We start from the raw sequence: 16,232 nt of genomic DNA on the forward strand, positions 1-16,232 counted from the left end.
ACGGCAGCCGAAGAGGGACAAACTCATGGCGTACAGCCAGTCTCTTCCGCGGAGCATGTCCCCCGCAGCCCTAGCCCGCTGGGCTCTCCGCCCGGGGCTACGGTCCCCTGGCGCCCCCCACACGCCCCCGCGACCGGACGCAGGAGTGTGGGCGCTGTCCGGCTCCAGGGCGGGGCGGGAGGGAACGCGGTCTCCGCCACCGCCGCCGCCTGCCTCCGCCTGCCGCTCGGGCCGCCCGCTCGCCCGCCGCTGGGTGCGCTGCACGCCGGGGGCAGCCGCGGTGCAGAGGTTCATGCAGCGGCGGCGGCGGCGGCGGCTGCTGCTGCTGCCGCCGCGGAAACAGACAGACCGGTCGCTGCTGCCGCCACCCTCCCGCAGCTCCATGCCGCCGCCGCCGCCTCCTCCTCTCCGGCGAAGGGCGGGGGGCTCCGGCCCGGGGTGGGCACCACTCCTCACAGCGCCGCTCCCCTCCCTGCCCTCCGCCGGGGCGCGGGAGCCGGCGAGAGCGCCCGCCGCCTCCTAGGAGCGCACGCTCCGCGCGCCCTTGCTGGAGCGAGGAGGCGGGCGTGGGCGGGCGTCGGGGCAGCCGCGACCCAGCGCGCGGAAAGGGGAGGGGGCTTCCCCGGAGGATGCCCCGCGGCGGCGGCTCCTTGCTCTTAGGCGCTAGCTGAGCTGGACCGGGAGCGAGCGGCGCGTCGCCATGCCGGCGTGACGGGCGCCCGCGGCTGCCCGCGCCGGGCCCCCGCGCTGCCCCACGCCGCGCCGCGCCGGCGCCGGGCGGCAGGATGGGCTGTATCCAAAGCATCACCTGCAAGGCGCGGATCCGGCGCGAGAACATCGTGGTGTACGATGTGTGCGCCACCATCGACCAGTGCCCCACGCGCATCGAGGAGACCTCGCCCATCGTCCTGCGCTACAAGACCCCTTACTTCAAAGCCTCGGCCCGTGTGGTCATGCCCCCCATCCCCCGCCACGAGACCTGGGTGGTGGGCTGGATCCAGGCTTGCAACCAGATGGAGTTCTTCAACACCTACAGCGACCTGGGCATGTAAGCGACCGGCCACGCCACGCGGCGCGGGAGCGGGGTCCTGGCCCCTTTCTCCACTCTCCATTCCGATCCCCCTCCCCAGCCCCTTCTTACCGTTGCCCCCATCTCTTTCCGAACCTTCCTCCTGCCTCCCCACCCACCTCCCTCCTCCCTGCGCTTTTGTTTCAGTGACAGGGCGGGTGACGAGAGGCTCCTCGCGAAGGCATTTTCTCGTGCTTTGCTTCTGACTTCCTCAGAGAGGCGAGGAGAATAGTGAGGGGCAGGAAGAAGGCGGCTGGGAGGGTTCAAGAAGCAAAGATGGGGTTGTTGGCGATTGTCGTGGGAGTTTGGGGGCACAGTCTGCATTTGTGGGTTTCCCCGGGAAGTTTGGGGAGAGGAGTGGAGTGTCGGGGGCGCATGGGCTGTGTCGTGCGTCTTTTGGAGAAAATCAGGCTGGCTTGGAAGAGAAGGTCTAGGTTTTAGGAATGGGAGTTAGAGGTTCTGCCATCGCCCCACCCCCCACCCCCCACACTCAGGTCAGCGAGCCTAAGGGCATCTCTGCCCGGAACCTCCAGCCCCGCAGAACGTCCCTCTAGCTATGCGCACCGAGGACCACTTCTGGGGCGATGGGGAACTGGAAGGCACAGGATGCTCCTGGACTAAGAGGAACTGGTAGCCTTGTTCTAGCAGTCGCCTAGTGTAGCACGAGGTATTTCTTAGGCTCGAGGGAAGGATGAGTCCCTTCATCTGTCTGGGGTCTTTACTTTGCAAAACTTTCCTAATTGCGACGCTGGAAGGAATTCCCAGGCGCCCACCGCCTATCCAGTCGGCTGGCTGGGAGCTCTCCAACTTCCTTCAGCAGCGCCGGTTAGTGCGCGCTGAGGGTTTGGCAGCTGCACCTAGATCGCCAGGGCTCTGCCGCCGCCAGGGGCGGACATCCTGCCCTGGAACCACACAGGCTTTGAGAGGTCATGTTCTGGACTTTTTTATCTACTAAATTTTCATCTGCCCTCTCGTCCCTTTTCGGAACTAGACTCCGTGTACTTGGCTACTACGTTTGGCTAGATTTGGGGCCTGCATTCTACTTACTATTACAGTGTCAGTCCAGAACACCCTAATTAGCTTGTAGCCTATAGGGAAACCCCTTTTCTGGAAATTCAACCTCATTTTATCTCTTAATCTAAAACTGTGGCACTCCCAAGATTTACCTATTTAATATGGATATGGGATGGGGGAGTTCTCATTTTAAAAGGTCAAACCATCGTTTTAGCAGCAGTTTTTAGGCTTTCTTCTTGCACTCTGGGAGCATGTAAGTTAACACTAGTCATAGGTGCTAAGAGGAATTTTGACAGATTGTTTTGTTTCCTTTTCCTCCCAGAGTTTGCACTTTGCTCTTTAAGCATAAAATCTCAGGAGGGATGGAGGGAGGGAGGGAGGGAGGGAGGGAGGGAGAGAGAGAGAGAGAGAGAGAGAGAGTGTGAGTTAGTTGGTGAGGAAGAAATGCAAACCCCGCTTTGCAATATGCCTGTGCATGCTGTGTTCTTGCCTTTCTGGAAATAAGAGAAATGGGGAGCATATTATTTTGAGTGAATCATACCACGTAAAAAGACACAACCTGAGAGAGTAGTTCAACTTGAACACGTGTGTTAGAACTGTTTGCTTGCTTGTTTGTTTGGGGGCTTTTTGAAAGTCATTCTTTCCAGCCAAGTAAGAAAGCCTGGCAGGGGAAGGGTATCTGTCTCATGACCAGTTGTCTGGGGGAGGGGTGTTACTTAACCTTGCTGGGGCAATTACAAAGCCTGAAACCCCTAGTTAAGGAAGGCTGGGAGGAGTGGGCAGAAGCTGCGCCCCACCCATATTTCTCACGACTACACTGGGGAGCCCTCTGTGGCCTCAAGTCTCCTGTAAATCATTAAATACAAGGCATCTATATTCCTCCCATAAAATATAAAATATTTTCTGCCAAAGAAGTTCGGTTGAGCTATACCCAGGCATGATAGTGGAACTTCCTTGTCTCTAGGGAAGGGTGTGTCCACCTTTGAACCAATTTTCGCAGGCATGGATTCCTAACAGTATATTCTCCTCATAGACCTTGCTGAGTTCTTGCATTTGGGGTTTGGAAAGATTGCGTTTGTTTCATTTAACTGCTCCTTTCAATATTTCAAGATTGCTGGTTTCTGTGTTGTTGGTGAAGGGAAGCAAGAATAGTCCCCAAGAAATCATAAATTGCATTAGTATAGATCTGTATCCAGAATCAATCTCTCTCTTTGTGGTTGTAATAATTGTTATGTGTTCCGGGCCACTTCGGAGCCTAGATTTTACTGAACCAGTTTCTACAGAATATTTATGCCCTGAAAACTTTGCCGATATAAACTTTTTAATAGCAACTCATATGGCATGGAAGTCACCTCAGTCTGTGGGTTGCCGAGGCTGCTTTAGCCACTACTGTGAGTGGCAGACTGGGCAGCCTTGGTATTCACTCCTGTGCAGCGTCCTCTCACAGGAGCATGGTGCTGTGAGGTTCGGGTTAGGAGGGCAACTTCTCAATATTTTGGAAAGAACTGTACAAGACTAAATCCACATCTAAAACATCAAGAAGCTGCTAGTTCCAGGATTGAAAGAGAGCATGTCTTTGTGGTTTAAATGTTTTGTTTCCTAACGTGAAGTGGGGAGTAGGCTTTTTATTAGCATACAGAGAACTAGGTTTCATTATGACACTTTTCAAACAAAATGTTTGCCGGGGGTGTCTCTTCACCCCACCCCTACCCCTTAGTCTCCTTTCTTTCCTGTGCCCTTCAACCCCAGTAGCCTCCTTTCTGCTTTCGTGATACACATGACCTTTTGACCTCTCACCTCCTTCTCAACAGTTCCTGTTCCTCTCTGGTGGTCTCCTATGTAGCTTCAGAGTCTGTACTCACTCTCTTATACACACCCATTTGCAAACTTACAGACGCCAGAGAACATGAAATTTGTGTGTATGAGTTTGTGTGTGTGTATGTGTGAATGTGTGAGTGTGTGTGTGTGAGAGAGAGTTTGTGTATGTGAGAGAGTGTAAGACAGATTTTGTGTGGTGTGTGTAAGACAAGTGTGTGTGTGTGTGTGTGTGTGTGTGTGTATTTGTGTGTGAGTTTTGGGGAGTTGATTTTTTGTCTTTCTGAGTCCAGGTCACCTTAATTTAATATACTTCGTGAATCCATCTGTTTTCTTGTAGATTTTATAATTTTATTTCTTTTATGGGTGAGTAAAGGTGAGTAAAATTCCACTGGGTGTATGTGCCATGTTTTCATTCTTTATTCCACTGTTGATGGACTTCCAGCTAGGTCCGTTTCCTTCTTGTTGTAAATGATGCAGCAACATGGATGTATAGATGTCTCTGTAGTCGGATGTAGAATTCTTTGGGTATATATGCCTAGTAGTGGTATGGTATGGTATGGTTTGGTATGCTATGGTATGGTATGGTTTGGTATGCTATGGTATGGTATGGTTTGGTATGCTATGGTATGGTATGGTATGGTTTGGTATGGTATGGTTTGGTATGGTATGGTATGGTTTGGTATGGTTTGGTATGGTTTGGTATGGTATGGTATGGTTTGGTATGGTTTGGTATGGTATGGTTTGGTATGGTATGGTATGGTATGGTTTGGTATGGTATGGTATGGTATGGTATGGTTTGGTATGGTATGGTATGGTATGGTATGGTATGGTTTGGTATGGTATGGTATGGTTTGGTATGGTTTGGTATGGTATGGTATGGTATGGTATGGTTTGGTATGGTATGGTATGGTTTGGTATGGTATGGTTTGGTATGGTATGGTATGGTATGGTTTGGTATGGTATGGTTTGGTATGGTATGGTTTGGTATGGTATGGTATGGTATGGTATGGTATGGTATGGTTTGGTATGGTATGGTATGGTTTGGTATGGTATGGTATGGTATGGTTTGGTATGGTATGGTTTGGTATTGTATGGTTTGGTATGGTATGGTATGGTTTGGTATGGTATGGTATGGTATGGTATGGTTTGGTATGGTATGGTATGGTATGGTATGGTTTGGTATGGTATGGTATGGTATGGTATGGTATGGTATGGTTTGGTTTGGTATGGTATGGTATGGTATGGTATGGTATGGTTTGGTATGGTATGGTATGGTTTGGTATGGTATGGTATGGTATGGTTTGGTATGGTATGGTATGGTATGGTTTGGTATGGTATGGTATGGTATGGTTTGGTATGGTATGGTATGGTATGGTATGGTATGGTTTGGTATGGTATGGTATGGTATGGTATGGTTTGGTATGGTATGGTATGGTTTGGTATGGTATGGTATGGTATGGTATGGTTTGGTATGGTATGGTATGGTATGGTTTGGTATGGTATGGTATGGTATGGTTTGGTATGGTATGGTATGGTATGGTTTGGTATGGTATGGTATGGTTTGGTATGGTATGGTATGGTTTGGTATGGTATGGTTTGGTATGGTATGGTATGGTATGGTTTGGTATGGTATGGTATGGTATGGTATGGTATGGTATGGTTTGGTATGGTATGGTATGGTATGGTATGGTTTGGTATGGTATGGTATGGTTTGGTATGGTATGGTATGGTTTGGTATGGTATGGTATGGTATGGTATGGTTTGGTATGGTTTGGTATGGTATGGTATGGTATGGTATGGTTTGGTATGGTATGGTATGGTATGGTTTGGTATGGTTTGGTATGGTATGGTTTGGTATGGTATGGAATGGTTTGGTATGGTATGGTATGGTTTGGTATGGTATGGTATGGTTTGGTATGGTATGGTATGGTATGGTATGGTTTGGTATGGTATGGTTTGGTATGGTATGGTATGGTTTGGTATGGTATGGTATGGTTTGGTATGGTATGGTATGGTATGGTTTGGTATGGTATGGTATGATATGGTATGGTATGGTTTGGTATGGTATGGTATGGTATGGTTTGGTATGGTATGGTATGGTTTGGTATGGTATGGTATGGTATGGTATGGTATGGTTTGGTATGGTATGGTATGGTTTGGTATGGTATGGTATGGTATGGTTTGGTATGGTTTGGTATGGTTTGGTATGGTATGGTATGGTATGGTTTGGTATGGTTTGGTATGGTTTGGTATGGTATGGTATGGTATGGTTGTTCTATTTGAAGTCTTTTCAGATACCTCCATACTGATTTCCATAGTGGATATATCAGGTTTACACTCCCACCAACAGTGAATAATGGTTCCTCTTTCCCCACATCCTACCAGCATTTATTGTCATTTTTTTTCTTGATCATAGCCATTCAGAATCCCAAGGTGGATTTCATTTCCATTTTCAAGGGGTAGACTTCTAAAGGAATATTTTAAATAGTCGATGGCCATGGTGGTGTAATTTGAACTTGAACTCAAGTGACTATGAGGAGTCAGAGTGGTGAATCCTCGCCATGACTTGTTTATTCCTAACTTGGGTCTGGTAGATCTGGTTAATGTGGACTTCAGCAAAGTGCTCAAAGTCTTCTTCCAGCAAGGAGAGCCATTGACTTCTCAATCAGCCTTCAATGAACACAGATTTCCCAAGGGTCTGGATATACAAGCACCACGGGGGGGTGGGGGGGACAAGGAAAACAGGGACTGTGGTGGAGCGTTCACAGAGAAACGTAGCTGAAGTCTGACAGACAGATTGGGGTCTCTTGGGAAGCATCACATAGCAGTCTATAAAAGGAAAAGTTAAGGTCAGCGCTTCATGACCATGGGGCATTGGGAGTTTCTCTGTATCTTCTTCATACCTCGTGATGCAGAAGCTGCCCAGCAGAGGCAGAAGAACAGCGCTGAACACTCAGTACAATACCCAAGAGACTTCCTGGGTGTGGTTTGAACAGAAATGGAGCTTTCCTGCTAGGAATGAGTGAGGTGAAGCTGAGATCAGGGGAAGGCTGTGGCTAGAGAGCCTCTCCTGCACAATGTCTTCTCGGGCTGTAAAGGGATTCTTCCACGAGGGGCTCAGACCCGCCCATCTGGAGAACTTCAGCTTGGGTGAAATTTAGGAGGTCCTAGCCCACTCCTCACTTTCAAGAGAGCCCCTACCTAGCTCCCCACTCCTTCAGTGCCACGGCCATTGAGCATCTAGCCAGACTAGACCCCACCTCTGAGACCCGTTCACCACCATCCAAGCTGTTCTCCATCTTTTCAGAAACCTATTCATCTTGAGTTTGCAGTCCCCATGCTATTAACTCTAGTGGAGCTGCCTAGGAAAGGCCCTCGCCTTTTCAATGAACCACAATTGACTGACAGCTCTCTGTCCTGGCTAACTACCCTCATCTTTTAGCTCTCATGCCTTTTTCAGCTGTCCCTACCTCTGTCTTACCTCACACATCTTACTCTATATCACTCAACACACATACTTCTCCTCTCGTTCTACACTTTCTCCGAGTAATTCCGTCCACCCCAATAGCTGCAGAGGCTCTGTCTCTGGTATGCGGCCAGGTACATGTGTTTATGTGCAGTTCTGCTTGACTGGTAGAAAGGTATCTCTGGCTTAAGATTTCTACTCTTAAGTTATTTTCTGTTTATTTCTTTTGGTGGCAGTGGTATTTAATCCTTTCAAAAAGATTGTACTGTGTAGCCTACATGGTCTGGCACTTGGTATGAGGCTCGAACTGGCCTAGAATTTGTGGCAGTCCTCCTAATTTGACCTCCTGCACACTAGGATTATAGCACCGAACCACACCCAGCTTCTCTCATAAATGTTTGCTCTCTACTGAGACATTCATCATATTTCTTCATCCACAGTCCTTCCCCATCTTACTAAAGAGTCCCTCCACTCTCTGAGTTACACAAGCCAAAACATCTCATATCATTGACGATATTCCTCCACTCATCCAGTCTATCATCAGACCTACTGACCCCTCGCCATGTCTGGGACACAGCTCCCGTCCACCCGTACTTACCAGCTCCATCCTTTCCCTTCCCTCCAGACTCTCCCGCACACAGACAGAGTGATATGTTACACAGATGTGGTCCCTTTCCTGCTTAAACGTTTTAGTGACTTCTCATCACAGGTGGTATAAAATGTATTAAACACTTTCCACTTTGGATTTCTGTTTCTAAGCTGTGTCAGCTGTCCCCCAGGTCTTCAGTGGAACTGGCTCTAGCCTGCTCAGAGCATCGCCCCTGGCTGACCTGATGTATAAAATGCTCCTCCTGCCCACCCTGTTCTAATTCCTGTTCATCACACAAGTCTCAACTGCCCCTTAGAGGCCACCATTGGCTTTACAGTTCCAGTGGGATTCTCCAGTTCTGCTCTTCTAACTTACAGCCAGGGGAGTGCAGTGGTTCACTAACTTCCTATATGTGTATCATGAAGTAGATATTATATCTGTCACGTCCTCCATGACCACTGCCTGGACCATAGAAGATATCCAGGAAACATGTGACATCGTTAAATACGTGAGCCATTTTTATGACTTTCAATCACCAGCGTCCCCTTCAACAGACCATGTCTCTTCAAAATTAGCTTTTCATGTGAATCTTCAGTGTCATCCACAGAACTGACACCCGGGCAACTGCTTAGCACTGCCACACATTCTAACTGCCTGGAGTGTCTGTGTCAGTTTCGTTCCCCTGGACTTCACTGGAAGGTTTGCTTCTTGGCTTGTGGCGTGTATCTTTCACTTCCTCCATCTCAGCTGGGTCCTGTTCATCAAACACCGTGTATTACCAGGTTACCAGGTAACCTGCTGTAAAATGATACTTAGTATCCGCCCAAAGAAACATGGGTAGGAACCCTGTAGCCATTGCTTCTCCTGAACCGTGATTCTATAAATCCCAGGATCTGCGAGGATGGAGACATGAAGGTCTTGCCTGATTGAGCGGTGAACCCCTAAGCTAGCGTTCGCTTTTTGTTTCAGGATCCATGCTGCTGTGCGTACAGGGTTGTTTGGAGAGTGGCCCTCACCGATAGGCACAGCTGCTTTCAGCATTTGCTGTTTCTTCAGAGGATCTAGTGAGTCTGGACTGCTGGACCATTACCTGTGGTCTCTTCCCATGACTATAGGGAGGCTCAGGAAACACAGGGGACCCTAGTTTAGAGAGAGCATCAGGTAGGAAACCAGATCCAATTCCTTGCTGTATGTCCTGAGTGCCCTTGAAGGGGAGATGGCCTAACCCTTTTCCTCTAATCTCTTCCATCTCTGCAAAAGAGGAGCAGCAGAGGATTAACTGGTTTTATCAGCAGAGCATTAAGCTCCCTAGAGATAAAGCACAACTCCTAAAGGGGCAGAGAGTGTACGCGTGGTTAGAGGAAAGGTAGAAGGAAGGAAACAAGATGTGCTTTGTGCCTGGGTGCTAGACTGTGGATACGCAGGCATGGTGAGAAAGGAGAACTCAGGGAGAGGGTAATTTGAGGTCACTGGACTTCAGGATGCAAGTGACCTTCCACTAGGCAGACAGCAGGAGTACATAACGTCTTTGGGGGCAGGTCCTAGGTTCCCTTCTCCCAGCTTCTTTCCTGTGTCTACCTTATTGCATTAAGAAAGTTGCCAGGGATAACAGAAGCCACTGTTTCTGTTAACACTCAGCAGGAAGTGGCTACAGTTTCAAAGTTGATTGTTATGGATTCCTTGAAGAAGAAGGAAAAACCAAGAGGAAATAAGTGGAAGAAAGTTCAGGTGACTACTCCTGAGAGGGGCAGATCTCACACAGAGCTGAGGGTCTCTGGAAGGGTAGGGCTGGAGCCCGACCTCCAATAGAAGAGACACCCACAATGTGAAGTTAGCACCCACAGACATACCGTGGGGCACACAGCCTCCTGTTCCTGCAGGTTCAAATCAATAGGATCTTTAAGGACTGGCCCCATAGCTGTCAAGGATTTCAGTACAAAGCAGGTGTTGACATGTGTGGGAGAATGTCTAGAAAATCTGGGTGGTTTCGCTTGAGAGGGACATAAATAGCACACACCATAAACATCAAACAACATGTTCTACGTGTTAGAGGCCTGTGTGTGTGCCGCAATACTGAGTCCCCTCCTTATGTAGCCTCATGGAAACCTTACCCAGCAAAGGAGGGTTTCCTAGTCCAAGGTTCAGGGAAGCTTAGCAGCCTGCCTCAAGTGTCGTAGCCAGCAAGAGGCCCAGCCAGGAAGCCAGCCTGTTGGTTCCCTGGCCCCTCCATTTCTAATGGACCACTTTGCCTTCCAGGAAGGAGGCTTTCCAGACTGGCTCTGTTAAATAGAAATAATGAACTTGGTCTTGTTGTTTTTCACTGATTCGTGAATTTCCTCAGTGCTTTGGAATTGAGTTCAGAGAACAGGGAAGCAAACCTTGTAGAGACTCCATCTCACCCTCCCTCCCTATCTCCCTCCCAGAGAAAGAGTTGTGATTAGCAGTAAGAACAACGTCTTTGTAGGAGGGTTGGAACGAAGAGAGTAGGGAAGGAGCTCCATCCATGCTCATGATTTCTGGGAATAGAGGTGCCATCTCCAGCCATCCACGCACCGCCCCCCCCCCCCATTGGCTGGGTTGCAGGGTTTTGGACCCCTGCGGTTCCCGTGTGGCCCCGTGGATGACTAGGGAAGCAGAGAGGGATGCTTTTTGTTGACTCTACCCTTAGACATTCAGACATGTTTCTGGCTCCCTGCAATTCATGTGCCGTTCCTTTCATTAAAGCCCATCAGACCAGGGCTGGTGGGTGGACCCTGCTTCTAATTAAGTTCTGGGAGACACACCAATTGGAACTATTCACCGTGCCAGATTAAAATCTAGCTGCCGGCTTCTCCAGCACAGAGCTAGAGTCAGAGACCTGGGTTCCAGTGCCAGCTCTGAGACCTTTGGCAGGGTCTTCAAAATTCAGCGTCTCGTCTGCTTGTACATAAATGAGCAATCATGTCTAGAGTCAACTGAAATGAAAGCTGTGCAAAGGCGTTCCAAACAGTGGTGTGCTGTGGACACGTTAGCTTGATTATTATAGAGCTTATCAGTTAGTCTTACCCGTCAGTGACTCCAGATAAGCCTAAAGGGAGAAGGAAGTTGAGGTTGTGGCTCTCTGGCCTCCCTGGGCAGAAAATTTAGACCTTTGAGAGGACCCCGAACATGGCAGGTGCCTAACAGCCCTCCACAGAGCTAGAGGAGAGAGAAAAGCTCATCCTGAACCTCTAAGTCCATGTTTTCCACTCATGGTGAAAGGAAAGCGAGGAAGAGACCCTGATCCACCAAAAAGTCACCGTCCAACTGTGCTGCATGAAGCATTTAGGACCCTGCTTTGAGGTCCTGAAGCTGACTGCTGAAGCTTGGCCACTTCCTCAAGGCCACCTACCCCTCACAGAGCCCTCTCTTAGTGACAGTATCACTTGTAGTGACAGTATCACTTGTACTTAAGCTACAGGGTACCCCATGCAAGGAGCAGGGGACACAGCCATGCTGTTCATACCCAAGAAAGTCACAGGTATTTCATTGTTTAGAAGTCAGAAACCAACATATAAAATCATTTATATCCTAAACTATTTTTAATATCCTTCTTTCTTTCCAATTGTGAATTTTTTTCACATTTTCATCTCTCTGTAAGCAGATGTCTCATAATTAATCTTACAATAATCACAAAACAGATTTTAGAGCAACAGTTATTCCCTGTTTTGGAGAAGCAAGCAGAGGCTCGAAGGGATTCAATAATGTGTTCCGAGTCACCTTGGGAAGGGTTGGTGGGATTAGGCCAGGTATGTGATTCCCCCACTCCCTTCTCCAGTGTCCTCCCACAGGTACACAGGAATTAGGCTTGGGGAATACTATCCTTAGGACCAGGTGTGTGTGTGTGTGTGTGTGTGTGTGTGTGTGTGTGTGTGTGTGTGTGTGTGTGTGTTTTGTTCTGAGCATGTTTAGGGACATCAATTATAGCCCCTCTGAAAACCAGAGAGGGAGAGACAGGAACATCCAAATGTGTTCAACAAATGCGAAGAGAAATTTCAGGCTGTCCAGTTAAAACAAAGTAAATAAGGCTGTCTGATGGTCTAATGGTCCATGAGTGGGGTGATGGTGTCAGTCCTGTCTCTGGAGCATCCACTGGCTTAAACTCCTGGGGCCTGACCTTTTCTAGCTGGCTTGCAAGCCTGTGTCAGGCCAAGGCACTCAAAGGCCGCCAGAGGTCTGGCTAATGGGAAACAGTAAGTCGACATCCTCAGTCAGCAGTCACAGCAGCCTCCTAAAGGGGCAGACAGGCCAGAGATGCCAGGGAATGAGTGGTGCAGAGAACAGGCTTTGGCAAGACTGAAAGCTACCAGAAACAGGTAAATTAGATCTTGCCTTGCCCTCCGCCATGGGGTTGGGGGTGAGGAGGAGTTTCAGGGGAATCAGAAATGCTGGTTCCGTGAGGAAACAGGATCAGACTTCCTCATTCTTTTTTTAACCATGAGAGTCACACCATGAGCCGCCATTGCAAAATGTCAAGAACATCAAATCAAGAAACTGATTGTCTTAAATGACTCAACTCTTCCAAATTTTCAGGAACCATCATCACATTGTTTAGAGAAGATGAGAGATTTGTGCCACCAAACCGATCCTCCAGAGCTCCTGGGGAAGATGTTCTCTTGGTCTTTGAAACAAGAGAGTCAGTCTTTTATATGGACACCTGTCCACTTTGAGTGATTGACAGGCATCTACTTAGCAGGTCTCCCTGAGCTACCATAAGCAACTTAATTATTACAAAGCTATTTGTTGAATGCTTAAATAGTGCCAAGTGATTCGTGTGCATTGCCTCTGATGTAGGAACCACCCTTGTTTTCCTCAGAACAAAATAGTGAAATAGGAATAAAGAGGTTCCGGTGGCCTGTCTGGCTTTAGGCAACTAACTAGTGGGAAAGGCAGATTTAGAAACAGGTAGAACTAATTGTAATGACTGTGTTGGGCTGCCTTAGAAGAGTTGAATAAATGGATGGGTAGGTGGATGGATGAATACATGGGTGGATGCATGAATGCATCTGACTGTTCTGGACGCTGTCTGATTGCTTGCTTTTGCCCTTGCTGAAGAAACCTAGGAAACGAAAGGTTTAAATGAAATTGGATTTGCCTAGGGTTCTCGCCTCCCAGCTGCCTAGTTCATTCAGCTGGTCAGGGTCTGATGCTAATGAGACCAAGGTCTTAGGAAGAGATCCAAGAGAGGGCATGAGCACCTGAGTCAGTGTGCTCTGCCCTTCCAGCTCCCTCACCAGCAGCTGTCCCCAACCAGCTCTTGTTCACAGCGAGGTTAGACCGACAAATAGTGGAACAGCTAGGAAAAAAAACGAAAAGGGTATTTCAACAGAATCCTCTTTGCCTCATCAGGTGTTAGATAGCATAGTAAATCATACAGCCCAGAAGCACACTTTACAGATGAGCTTGATGGAACCCAAGAAGGGCAGCGTGAGAATGTGCATATGAGTCTCCGATGTTGAGACCCAGGTCTACCGGATGCCATTGCTAATGCTTCCATCCCTGGGCCTTTTTACTGCCTTACTCTGTGGGTCAAGAATGGAGACATACCTAGCCCTTTAGTTTAAATATCAGTAAACAGGGGGATTTACCTTCTAACTTCACACACACACACACACACACACACACACACACACACACACACACACACACACCCTTGTTTGCTGAGAGTCCAAGTCTGCTGGCATAAATGATCACCTGTATCAGAGAGGAAGCAGACAGAGCACAGGAAGAGTCGAATCCCTTGGCAGCTCAGAAGGGAACTCAGATCAGCCCAAGGGATGTCTGCACAATTGCCAGGAGTAGGGACCAGACTATGCCAGTGTCTGTGCACAGCGATTAGCAAGCTAGAAAGGAGAGGGTCTCCCCAGAGACATCCATCACAGATGGCAGGAAATATGAGGCCCTGGCAGCCAAGAGAGGCTGGACGTATGTATGGAGAAACTGGGGTTCAGCTGGGGTCCCCAGCAATTCAGAACCCCTGTTCTCCAGCTCTTTCAGACCTACCCCACCCAACCCAGCTGCTGATGGCAAGCATTGTCCTCCTGGCTCCCTGCCCACAGACAGGCATGGTACCCTCATGTCCCCTGGCAGCTTCAAAAGAAACAAGATCCAAGTGGTGTCAAAGATGACAGATTGTGAGGGGGCAAGAGCCCTCCCCTGACGGCAGGGCTCAGCTGGGAGGCCCTGGAGAGCAGAACAGATGGGGGACATCTGAGAGGGATATCCTAGCAGCCTGGGGACTCTGTCTCTGTTGTGGCTTTTAGTTGGGTTTCGGCCATTTGCTTTTTAGCATTTTCTTTTTGTGTTAAAGGGGTTTAGCATAGGAATCTGATAGTCTGTCTCTCTGAGAGAGAGGGGGGGGCTGCGGAGAACAGGTCCAAGCCACTCAGTCGTGCTTCAGTCTTTCTAGGACTTAAGATGAGGATGGACGACTGTCAGAGGGCAAGTGTAGGCTTCCCAGCAGTGTGTCACAACTCCAGAACCGTCACCTGTAACTCTCCAGGCCATGTCTCAGGAGGACTCTACAAATCCAGGACGATGTCAGCTGCTCAGCCTCCCCTGACTTGACCCTATTCCAACCTTCCTTCCACTCCCAATGACTGCACTCAGACCCAGTTTCTGTCTTGCCTGAAGGAGGATGCAGCCTCAGAACTGCTGGGTAACTTAGGCCCCCGTTACCGACGACCGTGTGGCAGATGTCTTGATGCCTGGGTAGGTGTGATTTGTTAGTGTTTGCTGCCAGGCTTCTGCTTGCTTTTGTCAAGATTTATTTTACCTGACTTTGTGTCTTTTGCAACTTCTAGTCGTCAAGTTCCCCCACTTTCAGCCTGTCACCATTTTAGACCGGTAGCCCTCACTTGCCGGGTCTCCTGGCTCCTCTGACTTTTAATCAGTCAATAACATCCTTCCTCGGGCTCACCTACCTGAGGCTGAGAGACAAATGCAGAGGGGGCCACCACTGGAGCAGCAACAATATATACCCTGAAAGCAGGATCTCCCATCCTTCTGGGAGCCTGGGTGGGCAGCTACTTTCCAGAAGAAAACCCTCTCCTAAGGATCTTTATAGAAATTGACCTGTGAAAGTATAGCTCTGGATCCTGTGTATTGGATCATGGTGTTGAGGACTGGGAATAGGAAGGGTTGGGGAATCCAAGGAGAAAGCAGTGCGGGGAGTGGGAAGGACCAGTCAACAAGCTTCAAGGACCATTTTTATTAACACAAATACCTGGCAAAGAGAGTGATAGGGAAGACCTTGAAGAACATGGTTTGCTCCCCATTTTCTTGGTAACCATCCGAAGGCCCTAGATGTCAAAAGCAGCTTCTTATGATGCAAAAGAAGGAGGGGAAGAGGAAGAGGAGGAGGAAGAGAAAGAAGATGACGACTCCTCCTCTTCCAAGTGACATCTGAAGTAAACTCATCAGTCAGGTATCTCCAGATGTGGACACACTGTCAACAGTTAGACAAGAGTAGATGCGCTCTCAAATCCAAATGCAGCTGTGTCTAGGTCTATACCTTGAGAGAAAAAAACGGCTGTGTGGATGCTGAGAGACTTTACAAATATTTATAATAATGTGAAAATTATTAACTTTTATTTTATGTGTATAAGCATATGTGCCCGGGACTTCCTGAAGTGGTGGGCCACTTACACTGGCAGCCAGAACTGTATACATTCCAGAATCAGACACAAGCAAGCAAACAAACGAAAAGTGTCCTGGAATGTTTTTCTGCCTTCTTCCATAAGCATATGCACTGGAAGATATTCTAGTGCAAACCTTGCTGGTTAAACTGGAGCTCCCAGACTATACTCCAAGGAGATCATAGCCTTGGACCTGGGTTACACCATCCACCTTCCACATGGCTCTGATTTGCTTCTGTAGACGTTGAAAAGAAGCCGTATAGGAAACTTGTCGCAAAGGTTGCATAGATGTCCTGTGTTCTAGATTATTGTATCTTGAAAATGTTGCACACTCTAGATGATTCTATCTGCTTCGACTGCCAGTCACAGAGAGGGTCTTGTGAAGTGTCTCTGTCCTCTAAAGGGCTCGTGACTCCTCTTTCTGTTTTTCGGTTTTTAACTTGACAGGATCCTTTTCAGGCTGAGTCTTCTTATGTCTTGAGTTTTCAGTTTTTTGCTTCATGTTTGGACTCCAAGAAATTTACTTTGCAAACTCAGCCATGCATTAAGAAGCGATCATAAGGAGGAGATTTTCCAAGGTGTTTAGTTTATCATGGTTAGCTCCCTAGATCCCTCCTTACT

The 16,232-nt window shown here is 48.4% G+C and overlaps 1 protein-coding gene across 2 annotated transcripts in view; it reads left to right on the forward strand.

Annotated features, from left to right (window-relative positions):
- The first annotated feature begins 281 nt into the window (after window positions 1-281).
- The window catches only part of Fam78b (family with sequence similarity 78, member B), an 88,553-nt gene continuing 72,602 nt past the window's right edge, over window positions 282-16,232 (forward strand). For both annotated transcript variants that reach the window (NR_174119.1, NM_001398658.1), the window contains exon 1: window positions 282-1,048. Coding sequence is in view for 1 of the 2 variants with exons in the window: in NM_001398658.1 (NP_001385587.1) it covers window positions 786-1,048 (263 nt within the window). In the remaining variant the exon portion in view is untranslated. The remainder of the gene's footprint in view (window positions 1,049-16,232) is intronic.

The sequence above is a fragment of the Rattus norvegicus genome, chromosome 13, assembly GCF_036323735.1.
Source record: "Rattus norvegicus strain BN/NHsdMcwi chromosome 13, GRCr8, whole genome shotgun sequence".
Classification (NCBI taxonomy): domain Eukaryota; kingdom Metazoa; phylum Chordata; class Mammalia; order Rodentia; family Muridae; genus Rattus; species Rattus norvegicus.